Consider the following 13581-nt stretch of genomic DNA (forward strand, 5'->3'; position numbering starts at 1 on the left):
AGACGTTCCACATAAACATCTTGGAGGCCATGGCGGTCCTTCTAACTCTGAAGAAGTTATCCCCGCCGCCCTCGATCCACATTCGTCTAACCCTAGACAACTCGGTGGTAGTTCGTTGTCTCAATCGCCAAGGCTCAAGATCGCCCCAGATAAATCAGGTGCTTCTCCCAATCTTCCGTCTGGCAGAGAAGAAGAAGTGGCACCTGTCTGCAGTTCACCTACAAGGATTCCGCAACGTGACAGCGGATGCTCTATCTCGGACAAACCCGATAGAGTCGGAATGGTCTCTAGACGCAAGATCGTTCTCCTTCATCTCTCACCAAGTCCCAGAACTTCAGATAGATCTCTTTGCAACGAGCGACAACAATCAACTTCCTCGGTATGTGGCCCCGTACGAGGACCCCAAAGCAGAAGCAGTGGATGCCATGTCACTGGATTGGAACAGATGGTCCAAGATCTACCTGTTCCCCCCCACCAACCTTCTGTTGAAAGTCCTCTCCAAACTGAGAACCTTCAAAGGGACAGCGGCCCTAGTGGCTCCCAAGTGGCCCCGGAGCAACTGGTACCCCCTGGTCCTGGAGCTGCAGCCCAAGCTGATCCCTCTCCCGGGCCCAGTTCTCTCTCAACAAGTACAGAAGTCGACTGTCTTCGCTTCATCATCGAAAATCAAGGACCTTCATCTCATGATTTTCTCTCCCTAGCCGCAAAGAAGAGGTTTGGGATCTCGAAGAAGAGTCTGGACTTCCTAGAGGAATACAAGACCGAATCCACAAGACGGCAATATGAATCATCCTGGAGGAAATGGGTCTCCTTCGTCAAGACAAAAAATCCTAAAGAAATCACGATTGATTTCTGCATGTCCTTCTTTATTCACCTTCATGGACAGGGATTAGCAGCCAATACGATATCAACCTGCAAATCGGCCTTGACCAGACCAATTCTATATGCTTTCCAAATTGATCTGTCCAACGACATCTTCAACAAACTACCGAAAGCATGTGCTCGCCTACGCCCAGCACCCCCACCGAAACCGATCTCCTGGTCACTAGACAAGGTGCTCCATTTTGCCTCCAACTTGGACAATGATTCATGCCCTCTCAAGGATCTGACTCAGAAAGTTATATTTCTCTTTGCTCTCGCTTCGGGAGCTCGAGTCAGCGAAATAGTGGCATTATCAAGAGAAGATGGACACATCCTGTTTACCGATACAGGAGAAGTTACCCTCTCCCCTGATCCGATGTTTCTCGCCAAAAATGAATTACCCACCAAAAGATGGGGCCCTTGGAGAATATGCCCCCTGAAGGAGGATGCCTCTCTATGTCCAGTAGAGAGCCTCAAGGTCTATCTTCGCAGAACTTCAAACTTTGGTGGAGGCCAACTCTTCAAAGGAGAAACATCGGGCAGCGACCTGTCACTGAAACAATTAAGAGCGAAAATCACCTACTTCATTCGCAGAGCGGATCCTAACAGTACACCCGCTGGTCATGATCCTAGAAAAGTGGCATCGTCTCTGAATTTCTTTCAGAGTATGGACTTTGAAAGCCTTAAAAACTTCACGGGTTGGAAGTCCTCGCGAGTTTTCTTTAAACATTATGCGAAACAAGTGCACGAAGTCAAACATTTTGTGGTAGCCGCAGGTAGTGTTATGAAACCTGCACCTAACTCTGCGTAGAACAGTGAGTTACTTGGGACTCTAACTCTTCGGGTGCCTATGTTGACCCTCGAGCGATTCATAGTGATGTCGAAAACACTTAGTGCTTTCATAACTGTTCTTATCCCAGGTGAAATGTCATAGTTGTCACACAAGTGCCGCATGCCCTGAGCATGATGTGTTTTATCAAAGACTTGCGTTCCTCGAGAACGAGTGCCTACTAATAAACTTGAAATTCCTTTTCAGATTCAAGAGCAAGCCTTTATTACTATGTACATTATAATTATTGTAAAAAGAATTTTACTTTCTGCTGTAAATTATTTAATTTCTGCATTTGTGAAATAAAATTTCTATTTTATTACCTGTGCGTCTCAATCAGCTCCTACTTACTATGAAATACATGCCTGTCATAGTTTTATTATTCCCCCTTTTCCTTATGGTTATGAAGAAATTAAGGTGCTAACTCTTAATTTATATTCACTCTGATTATGTAAGGTTCCAACACGAATACTTACTTTTAATACCCGGGAGATGAACCATCATTCTCAATACACAGTGCCCAACCACCACTGGTCTAATTTTCAGAATGTTCCTATACAAATACCAAACATTCGGCTTCATCTCCAAGTTCTTCAAGTTCTTCTATCAGGATGAATAGCCCTTCAATACCACTTTGACGTCGGCATGGCCCATGGGAACTTCACTGCCAAGGGGGGCAGGATGCTTCTTCCCTATGGTCCTTTATCAAAGATTACTATGCTGTTTTGTCAATGCCTTGGCACTTACTATTAGGGGAAAATCTACCACGATACATTGATTCTCTGGTATTCTTCCATCAGGACGCCATGGCTTGAGCCCAAAAAACGGATTTTGAGCGAAGCGAAAAATCTATTTTTGGGTGAGATAGCCATGGCGTCCTGATGGACCCTCCCTGATACTTCGTCCAGTTTTAGATCCCACCCTGTTCTACTGTATCATGGTGATGGGCAAGCAACTGGCTTCAGGATGAGGACGGACGTGACGTCATTTGAGCAATGGCGCCCGTTTGTTTACGTCTCGAGTATCAGTAGTAGCCACGAATGAGATTAGCTATGGAACGGCTCCCAGCTATTCTCAACCCTTACACACCGAAGCATTAACTCTGTTCGGGGTGTAGATAGCTATGTGGCGCGTTCAGACATGCGTCCCCTGTTGATATACGATGTCTTAAAGGGAAACCTTTGGGATACTCGCTCCAGAAGTTAGAATTCTGTGATAACCTGTGGTTAAATTCTCTGGGAATATCTTAGTAGTTTTATACCCAAGGAAGCTACCAAAAAGGAACCTTCCATCAGGACGCCATGGCTATCTCACCCAAAAATAGATTTTTCGCTTCGCTCAAAATCCGTTTATTGAATAATCTCATAGTGGTTTCTGGAATGGATTAGGCTGTTTTTAACGGTTGTGTTAATTATTGAATGATAGAAATGGCTGCAATGCATGTTTATTACTACAGTTTAGCGTGTTTATGAAAGAAAAGGTGACTTTTTATAAGGCTTGGAACGGATTAGGCTATTTACATGTAAAAGGCCTACTATTGTACGGAGATAGCTTTTTTTTTGGTTTGTTGAATATAAGTATAGTAATAAGGTAGAAAAGTATCATTATTTTTAAGATTTTTGTGATTTTGTTGATGTAATCTATTTTATGGTCTTAGTGATTAGTTTAGGTTTTATAATTTCCCATTGGATTGTCCTTGAGAGGAGAATCTTCATTAAAATATCTAAATATTTGGTTTCTCTTTCAATTACACAATTGCTCTTCTCAGACATTTCAATCTGCATTGGTCTCTGGAGAGAGAGTTTCTCATCAAATGATTTTACAGCATTCTTAGTACAGTACTGTATTCAGGTTTCACAAGAATGAAGTTAAGATTTAAAGATATTTTGCTGAGTAATATTCCAAGTCCCAGGGCTGGGTCTTGTGGGTAAAATTCATAACCCAATTTATTTAAGAATAAATTCTACAGGTTTCAATATTTATGTGAGTTTACAAAATTGAATATCTGATGTTATTAATTAAGTTTACAGTATATTGATTGTATTTGTGGTACAGAGCAGTAATCATGTCCAGAGGCTGTCATGGTTTGTTTTTGGAATTATTATTTGTTTGGGCTCATAGCTCACCCTAATATTAACTGTACTAAGTGCAATCATTTGGGTTTAATTTCGGGTCAAGTTTGTTTTCGTTGTTTGCATATGAAAAACAGAAGACTGACGGATAAAAAGCAATATATTTTATGTAACTTATAAGAAATATTTGTTTGTTCCGTCACTTTATACAAACCTTCGCCATTTATAGGGATATTACTTTCGGCGAGGCTGGAAGATGAGCCATAAGACTTATAGCGAGGGTTAACTACCCATTCCGCTAGTTAGTTGGGATAGGGTGGTGTTGCTTGTTACCGCTCCCTCTTACACATCGGTGATTTAGGTCACTTTGGTTTAGGCTCCTCGTCGTTCTTTATCCTCTCCAAGTTATATTTTGGACTGCCATTAATGGTGTTCGCTTGTTCTTTCTCTTTAATAGTATGTGTTTGTGTTGACTTTTGCCGCCATGCGTACCTACCCTGGACTTGAAGGCTGGCCCTGCGGTACCTTCATGTCAGCCGTGGACACCGACCTCCACACCCTTTGTCCCACCTGCAGAGGTCAACGGTATGATTGTGGTAATAAGTGTAATGAGTGTTGGGAGTGGTCTGCCTACCAGTGTGAAAGGTTTGGGCGACGGCGGAAGAAGTCAAAGCGGGATAATTCTCCTTTCAAGATTCCTTTGAAGGGAAAAAAACACAAGACCTTTCTTTCTGCCTCCTGACTCCTACTCATTTGGCCTCTTCCGAGAGACTGTGGAGCAGTAGCGTAGACCCTTCAATTTGTGGCCAACCCTTGTCCTTGAGAGATGGTGTTGTTTCCCCTAGCGAAGCGGGCTGCTCACTTTTCCCCGTGGGTGAGACCTTGTCTATGTCTTCTGTTATAGGTGTGGTCATCCTTGGGGCTCCCAGGTCTGCCCTCCAAGGACTCCTTGCTGCAACTTATCCTCTGCATTGCGAGAGTGCAGCTGTCATTGACTTCAGAGGAGGATCCTCTAATTCCTGTCGACGTTTTGGTGTTAGAGGCATCTTACGTGGCCGCTGCCGATGCATTTGCCCCTCCAGACTATTGCTAACGACTACGTTTTCCCTGTTCTGTCCATCCTTCGAGGGGGAAACTAAGTCCATTGTCTGTCTCCTGTGAGCGGTTTTTCCCCTCGGAGGAGTTCTCTCATAGAGACTCCTCTTCGGAGGACTGCTGCTCTAGGTATGCTTAATGATCCCACGTCTCAGAGCTCGCCCTCCGCTTCACCTGAGAGGATGTCCTTGACCATCGGTGCCTCTTCAGCTCTTCAGTCTTGTCTTTGCAGCCTTCCCCCGCCGAGGACCCTCCGCTATAGTCGTCCTATGGCCCTTAACCTTCGCCCATTCTTGGTCATTATCCTGATGTTGCTGCCGCTAGTCCTTGGCCATCGACTTCTGTGGATCGTTAGCAGTCCCTATTAGTGGATGTTCGCTCTTCCAAAGGCACATCCTAGGTCCAGTTCGACCTTTCTGCCAACCTGCCGTCATCCTTCCTGTCTCCTGTACATCATCCGGATACTCTTCCGAAGCGTTCAGCTGCGCGCCAACACTCTCCAGCTCCCCAGCACCCTGCAGTGCACCTATGCTCTCCAACAGCATGTCTTGGTGTAAAAAGGATATCGCTCAGCCTCAAGCCTCGCATTAGGACTGAATGGAATGGACATTTCTTCATAACTAGAACTTTCCTCACTCATAGGAAGTTAGGAACTTACCTGTCCTCAGTCTGAAGTGAGACCTCCCCTATGGAATGTGGTTCGAGTTCTCAGGTCTCTAAAGAGACCTCTCTATAAACCATTATCGCCACCTAACTTGGAAGACGGTGTTCCTGCTACCTTTGGCTTCGGCCAAGCGAGTTAGTGAACTTCATGGTCTCTCATACGACATCGCCCATTCAAGGAGATGGGGGAGAGGTAATGTTCAGCTTTGTCCCTGAGTTTGTTGCTTAGACTCAGAACCCGTGAGTAGATGATCCTCGACTTGACTTCCTCCGGATTTCGAGTCTTCGTTCTTTAACAGATGACCCTGATCTCTTACTCTGCCCAGTGAGAAGTTTGAGGTTGTACCTTAAGAGAACAGCCGCAGCCTGTTCCCATGTGCCTGCACTCTTTGCCAGCTCAGGAAGGACCAAGAGGAGGGTCACCAAGAACACCATCTCAGCATTGATTTGCAAGGTCATAGACCATGTGCTGAGTCCAGACCCTCCTCCTTCACGTCACCCCAGAGCTCATGGTGTCAGAGGTGTAGCTATGTCCCTGGCATTCAAGAGGAACTTCTCAGAAACAGGTTCTTCAGGCTGAGGTGATGAAATGTCAGAACACTTTCACAGCCCACTGCCTGCAAGATATGACCCACGGGAGGCTCGGTACGTTTTCTATCGGCCCAGTGGTGGCTGCACAACAGCTGGTATAATACCTCAAGCTCCTTATTGGACAAGTAGCAGAAAGTTGAGGGCACTGTTTATTTGGTTTTATTTCTGCGTGATTGAAAAGGTTTGACTGGCTCTTATCCTTGGTGAAAGCAGCATCCTGGGTTCTCTGCATACGCTGAACTAAAACTACTGCAGATAAACTATGCTCCCTTGTGTATCTAGTATTAAGCTAATACTGTTGCGTCCTCATACACTGGCGAGGTTGTATTAGGAAAGTCTTGGTTACAACAGTTTTCACTACAAAAGACTCGAAATAACTTTTATCTGGACAGTCACACTTCTAAATGTATCAACATACAGCTTGCATAGGCCGCGTTGTGATCAGGGCAACACCTGCCCTGGGTGTTGGGAGTGGTCTGCCTCCCAGTGGAAGAGCTTTAGATGTAGGTGCAAAAAGTCTTAAGAGAGATTCTTTGCCTTCGGGGTCCTCATCGAAGTCAAAAAAATCTCTGACTTCTTAATTGACCCCCTGATCTCTGCCCGAATCTCTTACTCAATCAGTCTCCCGAGGAATGTTCAAGCAGAAGCATAGACCATTTAACACCAGGTCAACTTTGGGGTTCGAGGGACAGAACTGGTGATATTTTACAGGTGTGGCCATCGCTGGGTATGGCTGGTCCCCTATTGAACAAGGTGTTGTTGGAGCTTCTCCATTGAGCTTCTGAGAGTAAGTGACACTGTCTTTGTCTAAGGTGGATCTGTTTGCCGATGAGTGTTGTTCTTTGCTATCCTGGAGTTTCTGCTACCTTGCCCACAGAGGGGTCTTCCCCTTTGTCTTTGCCTGCTGTGGAACTATAAAATGAGCCATAATTCTTTTGTGTTTTACAGTTAAGCAACCTTTTTCTTGCCAGTTATCTCTAGCTTGACCAGAGAGAATGATTGCATAGCATTCATTACCATAGTGTTTATTGATTCTGTATAGTTCACAGACCGTAAGTGGACCCTTCAGTGAAAATAGGCTAGAGACTGGATACCATATATCATGTATTATTGCTATCTCATAATTATTTTTATCACTGTCAGTCATTTTCCCATCATAATATAATTGCTTCATATATATTAACAGATTTTCCATGGGTAGTGTTTCACATACACATCCCCAGAAACAAGTGACCATAAAGTGGCATAGAAAGAGTTCAGCAGCAGTGAAAGTTAAGGGTTGTCAATGTCCAAACCCTGCTAACTCCTTTTGTAGATAATGAACCACAATGTTGCGAGGTTCTCCTTTAAGCTTGAAGCTTTTTCAAGTCGCAAGTTTGGAACTTTCTTAATTCACAAGCTTGAAGCTCTTTTATGTAACAATCTTAGACTTTGTTTGAATACTTTGACCTTGACCGAATAGGCTCATTTTTTGGTGTTAATTGCTAAGAAATTTGCATCATAAACCTTTTATATTTTATATCTTATTTTTTGGGTGTGAGGGTGTTTAAAAAAAAAAAGGTACTTGTGTTTTTGTATTGATATAGGAGTGCTCAATGAGTGGGTGGCTTTTTTTTTTCTTATTTTTAGATAATTTTTCTGTCCAGTTTGTATTCAATTCTTATCCCATCTCCTAGGAATGAACTTTTGTTGCCAAGTCGTCTTCCCTTCGTTCAAGTATCCCCAGTACATGAGGACAGATGCCCACTTACAAGATGAGGCAGTCTTCAGGTGTACACCTCCCTCCTCTCTGATTTGGGCTGCTCTTAACTAGGCGAGGGAAACCAGTCGTCTTTCCTTGGCCCTCATCGCTCCTTCTTACCACGGAAGGACTGGTTCCCAGACCTCTTTGTGGTCCTAGTGAAGCCTCCTGTCAGATTGCTAGAGAGACCAGATCTACTCAAACAGCCTCACTTTCATTGTCTTCATTAGGGGCACCACATGCTTCATCTTCATGCTTGGAGCCTGTCAGGAGGTTCTAAAGGTAAGAAGGCTTTTCGTTTAGTTAGCTTCAGACATTCAACGGTCTACACATCGAGTTTATCAAGTCAAATGGGCAGTTTTTTTTTATGCTGGTGCCGGAGGAAAGGTCATTCTTCATCCAGACCCTCACAGTGTAAAATTGCAGAATTCCTGGTCTATCTTCACAGGGATGGAGGGTATCTGTTGTTCTTGAGAAGGCACCGGACAACACAAAGGCAACCAGAAAGAAACAACTTAATAAGTGAGTAATGTTACTTCGCCATAATACTAGAACCAAAGCAAAGGCAGAGGGAGAGATATGAAAGAGTTTGTGGTTAATGTTCCTGTCTGTGCAAGATTACTATAAAGCCTTTTGCTGTTCATAATTCTGGATGAAGGCTCAGAGGTGCATAGCAGTATTAGCAAGACAATTTTGATGGTGACTGGAGAGGAAGTACAGTAAAGGAAATAAGACAATGGATGAAACTCTTTGTCTTTTTGAAGAGCAAGGGGAAAACTATTTAAAGAATAAAACCAATAATGTCACAGGAGATGCTGTGGATTATAGAATCTACAGAGGATATGAGATTTCTAGATGCCTGAAATGTGTAACAAGAACAGATAGAATACAGACCAATGTCTGTGGTTTGTATGGTTTGGAAAAATACAAATTACAGTATTTTATGAATTTATTTTATTTTTAGAAAACTCCATTATTGTTATTGAGTTTTGCTCTTCTCCAACTGATTGTAGTTCTCTATTCTTTCAGACTTCTCATCCCAAAGGAAGGAATCATCCACCTCTTGCTGCCAAAGCTTGTAAACTACTGAAGGTATATGCAAGAGACGTAAGACGGAAAAAGAAAGGGTCATGTTGGAAGTTTTTGTTGTACAGTATGATGTCTGAGAATAGGAAGTTTAGTCTTAATTTCCTCTTTGAAGTCTATTGAAAATAATATTAAGGGGTTTATCATCTTTTCATAGGGAGAGGATGATGAATTCTGAACCACCTTTTAAATTTTCAATGAAAAGTGAAATTGAAGATCTATTTTCGCCTGCAGTCGATCCAGAAAATAATGATACTTCTGGCAGTGTTGCTCTCTTTAATGATGGCGCTCTTTTCTTGGATCCAAAAATGGAAGTCAAAGTAGAGCCAGAAATATTTGATTTCAGCGAAAGCAACTTGAAAAATTCCCACGAGTACGATGCATCGGTGAGTGAAAACGGTTCATTAAGTTGTAAAGAGAATGTCGATGATGAGGAAAGTGTAGACACTTACTTAGGGACAGCTGTGAAAGAGGATAAAGGAAAAGAAAAAATAAGACTTTCATGTATGATCAGTGGAAGAGAATTATTACAGAAAGATGTTTTGAATGAAGAAGTGAATCAAATAAATGAGAAGCAGATAAAAAAAGGATCTTTGGTAATGTTAACTCCAATGCTCTAGCTAGAAAGCGATGCACATGCAGTGAATGTGGGAAAAAGTTTTCTAATAAATCATATCTTACAGGGCATTTAAGAATTCACACGGGAGAAAAGCCATACAAGTGCGATGTCTAGCAAAACATTTACCATGAAACAAAGTCTCACTGTACATTCAAGATTTCACTTAGGAGAGAAGTCATACAACTGCGATGTCTGTAGCAAAACATTTCCTTTGAAATACAGTCTCGCTTCACATTCAACAATTCACACGGGAGAAAAGCCATACAAATGTAATGTCTGTAGCAAAACATTTACCCAGAAACACCATCTCACTAAACATTCAAGAATTCACACTGGAGAGAAGCCATACAAGTGCAATGTCTGTAGCAAAACATTTACCCAGAAACACCATCTCTCTAAACATTCAAGAATTCACACAGGAGAGAAGTTATACAAGTGCGATGTCTGTAGCAAAACATTTACCATGAAACAAAGTCTCACTGTACATTCAAGATTTCACACAGGAGAGAAGCCATACAAGTGCAATGCCTTTAGCAAAACATTTACTTTGAAACAACTTCTCACTAGACATTTAAGAGTTCACCAGATCAGCTAAGTCCTAATCCTGAACCCTAGCAACCATCAAGGGAAGAAACCAAAAAAAAAAAAAAAGACAATTTCAAAATGTTAAATGGTCCCTTGCAGAGAAGAAAGTACTCCTTTTCAGCTTCACATACATAAGGCATGAAGGGTGTGGCAGACATAGAAACCAAGTATCCGAGGAAAAAACTAGAGATTCTGATTTACCACCTGAGAAAATTGGTATTGTAGACTGGCCACAAGGAGAGATAGGTAGCATAGATGTTAAGACCAGGAAGATTTTCACCCTGCACAAAGTCACATATAGAAACCAGTGTATGGACAGAATATACCTCCCACGCAGAGAAGGTGGACTAGGCTTAACTGAAATCAATCAAGCCTACAGAGCAGCAATAGTAAGTATAGGGCAATACTTAAAAGGCTTTGAGGATGAAAACATCAAGAAGGTTGCCAAACATCAAAATGAAGCCCTGAGCCAACTAACTTCAATAAAAAAAGCAGGCTAAGAACTTTGCAGAATTGCTAGAAGAAACAAAGGGCACTGAACAGACTCCAGCAGCAATGATAGCCAGGAAGACCAGGCACAGATTCAGTTCTATAGAGGAAAAACTTATAATGGAAAGGTGGAAACACCAAAATAGGAAGATTCCAAGAACAACTAGAAAAAGGTTACACAGATAAAGAATAGTCACTCAAATGGATAAAGAATGGAAATTTAGTTTTTGATGGAGAAAGGATGATAGTAGGAGCACAAGTCTAAGGCCTCCTAACAAACGGTTTCAAGAAAATGACTGGCATATCAGGAAACGACCTGTGAAGGTTTTGTCCTGCAGCAGTTGAGAGTGTTGGTCATGTGGTTTCAGCCTGCCAGACCCTACATGCAGATGGTCACTACACAGCTCGCCACAATAACATGTGTGAATATATACATTATTATTATGAATCAAACGCATAAACTATGTACTCTTTTACTACTTTATTGCAATTCTGACTATTATGGATTACAGTACAATAATACCTTCAATTTTCCCGCTGATCAAAAACCTTCATATTCTAATGGGGTCCATTACAATATTCAGGCAAATCTATAGAACTGATATAAATAAAAAAAATTACTGCTATACACCATCAAGTTCATACATTTTTTTATTAGACACGATATCAATACTTTATATCGTGAAATAATAAGCCATTTACATCATTCTGTGATTGAAAATGAAGTCCCTTTCTAAAATAACATTCTTTGAGTGACATGTAAACATGAGAAGGAGACCTGGCTTGAGCTAAGCTACACTTTTATTTCTAGGTTATACTATAGATAATCCTTTGGATTTAATTCATTCATTAGACATTATAATAGACAGGAAACTTGCCGTTTAGACATAAAACGACAGTAAATACAAGATTTTGTTAACACTCCGAGGATGACTAAATATGTTAGTAACATTATAGCAAATATTTACGTCTCCCCATCACGGTTGACTTTGTCTTACCTTCTTCACTATTAATTTCTTGGGTTAATGTAAATCATGAATAAATAAACACAAGTTCACCTAAAGGATTATTTTTATTGATTTAAAAACCGGATTATTAGTTTATTTGGAAGATTTAATTCATAAAAAATAAGGATACAAACTCTGATAGTATTTGAAACTATTCATCATATTGTAACATTTTCACAGTATCTGTATTTAGAATGATTTCAATTTAAGGTAAATAAATTTTTAAATTATTTGTGTGTTTTATAATTTCATAATCTTTGAGAGAGAGAGAGAGAGAGAGAGAGAGAGAGAGAGAGAGAATATGTTGTTAAATTTTTGAGTAAATTAAGAAGGTAGTGGAAGATCAAATAAGAGAACTAATGAGAAATGTTAGGGAAAAAATATCATAGAAATATGGAATAAATATGATATTGAAATAGAAGAAGTAAGAAAGCATGAAAAGCAAGAACTCTAAAAAGAAATAAAAAGTAAAGTGGCAAATTAAATTTCAAAAATAGAAGAACAGAAAGCAGAGATGACCAAGTAAGAAAGTATAAAAAGCAAGAAATCGAAAAAGTAAAGTGGCAAATGAAAAAAAAAATAGAAAAACAGAAAGCAGAGATGACCAAACTGAGGTTTATGTATAGTAATGGTAGAAGAGATTTCATAGGAGAACTTGACACTGATGAGGTTGTAATAGTTATGAAAACAAGGTTAAATACGCTAGAATTAAAGGAAAATTATAGAAATAGGAATGATGATAATAGGCTTTGTGTGTTGTGTAGGGAGCCAGAGGATACTACCGAGAATATTTTCAACTAACGGGTTAAGGAAATTTAAAAACCCCTACTAAAGAGGTTTCCCGGTATATTAGAAAGGTCTTAGAAGTTTGAAGTAAAAGTATGCAATCTGTGAAGCTGTCTTGTGTAGGAGGTAAACTAATAATAATGAATTTTCTGCAATGGCAACACTTTTTACCTAATGTGCTCCATCTAGTAGTATGCCCACAATCCAATGTTGTGGAGAGAGCAACGAGGACCCTTGAAGTAGAGAGACCTTGCAAATAGTGACTCAAAATAAGCCATTTCTCTAGAGGAGAAGCCAACACCATTGTGAAATTGTGTAATATATAAACTCAACTTGGTGTGACTGGGGATATTTGTGAAAGAAAATGTCAACTGGGCGTTGTGAATCGGAATAAGGTAAGATAACTTGAATCTGTTTCTGGTTACTGATAATTTTGGCGTCTGTTTACAAGACCACATGTTTTCACTGTTGTGGAGAGAGCATCGAGGAACCTGGAACGTGGACCCTGAATCACTTGCCTTTCGTTTTTTTTTAAGTGTATTTAATTGGGTTGCCACTAACGCCTGTCAAACCGTCGTTAGAAGATTGATTTCTTAAAATATTTTATATTTCCTTGTTTCCATTCCTCACTGGGCAATTTTTCACTTTGTCCCAACAAACTACAAAGGATCCGCATCGGGAATGCTCGTCAGAAACATTGTTCGGAACTTTTTGAGTGAAGTGATCGAGATATCCCTAATCGAATAATAACATATCGCGTCCCTCAGAATTATATCGCTGTTTGTATATACCCACAAATAGTGGTTTTGAGTTTCCATGGGGCTCCCAAAATGGGGTGAAGAGATGAAAAAACAATGTATTGACAGTGGCATGTATATATTAACAAGGAATGCATGAAGAAATAGCCGGACATGCGGCATGATATAGAGAATATAATAAGACTAACCTGGCCGAACTAGATCTGTTTTTGCGTGACCTAGCAGCGTTGTTCATGGTGTCTTCTTCTTCTTCGGTTCTCCCTGCATGGGCCTGCCGAAATTCGCTCGGGACCGGAATTTTGATGGTCCTACTTCACACACATCACAAAATAACAACAAATTAGGGTCTTGATTTGAATTTCCAGGTGTCTCACCATTGCATATGGTACTTAACTAACA

At 40.9% G+C, this 13581-nt stretch overlaps 2 protein-coding genes and 1 pseudogene across 2 annotated transcripts in view; all 3 read left to right on the forward strand.

Annotated features, from left to right (window-relative positions):
• The window catches only part of LOC137635680 (zinc finger protein 107-like), a 37380-nt gene extending 28264 nt beyond the window's left edge, over window positions 1–9116 (forward strand). The window contains exons 7-9 of the mRNA XM_068368132.1: window positions 8083–8134; window positions 8817–8959; window positions 9096–9116. Coding sequence (XP_068224233.1) covers window positions 8083–8134; window positions 8817–8959; window positions 9096–9116 — 216 coding nt within the window. The remainder of the gene's footprint in view (window positions 1–8082; window positions 8135–8816; window positions 8960–9095) is intronic.
• LOC137635686 (zinc finger protein 107-like) overlaps window positions 1–13581 on the forward strand; it is a 135544-nt pseudogene that overhangs the window by 70805 nt on the left and 51158 nt on the right.
• The window catches only part of LOC137635684 (zinc finger protein 570-like), a 99120-nt gene continuing 97672 nt past the window's right edge, over window positions 12134–13581 (forward strand). The window contains exon 1 of the mRNA XM_068368137.1: window positions 12134–12819. The gene's annotated coding sequence lies outside the window, so the exon portion shown is untranslated. The remainder of the gene's footprint in view (window positions 12820–13581) is intronic.

Source organism: Palaemon carinicauda, unplaced genomic scaffold (genome assembly GCF_036898095.1).
Source record: "Palaemon carinicauda isolate YSFRI2023 unplaced genomic scaffold, ASM3689809v2 scaffold16, whole genome shotgun sequence".
Classification (NCBI taxonomy): Eukaryota; Metazoa; Arthropoda; class Malacostraca; order Decapoda; family Palaemonidae; genus Palaemon; species Palaemon carinicauda.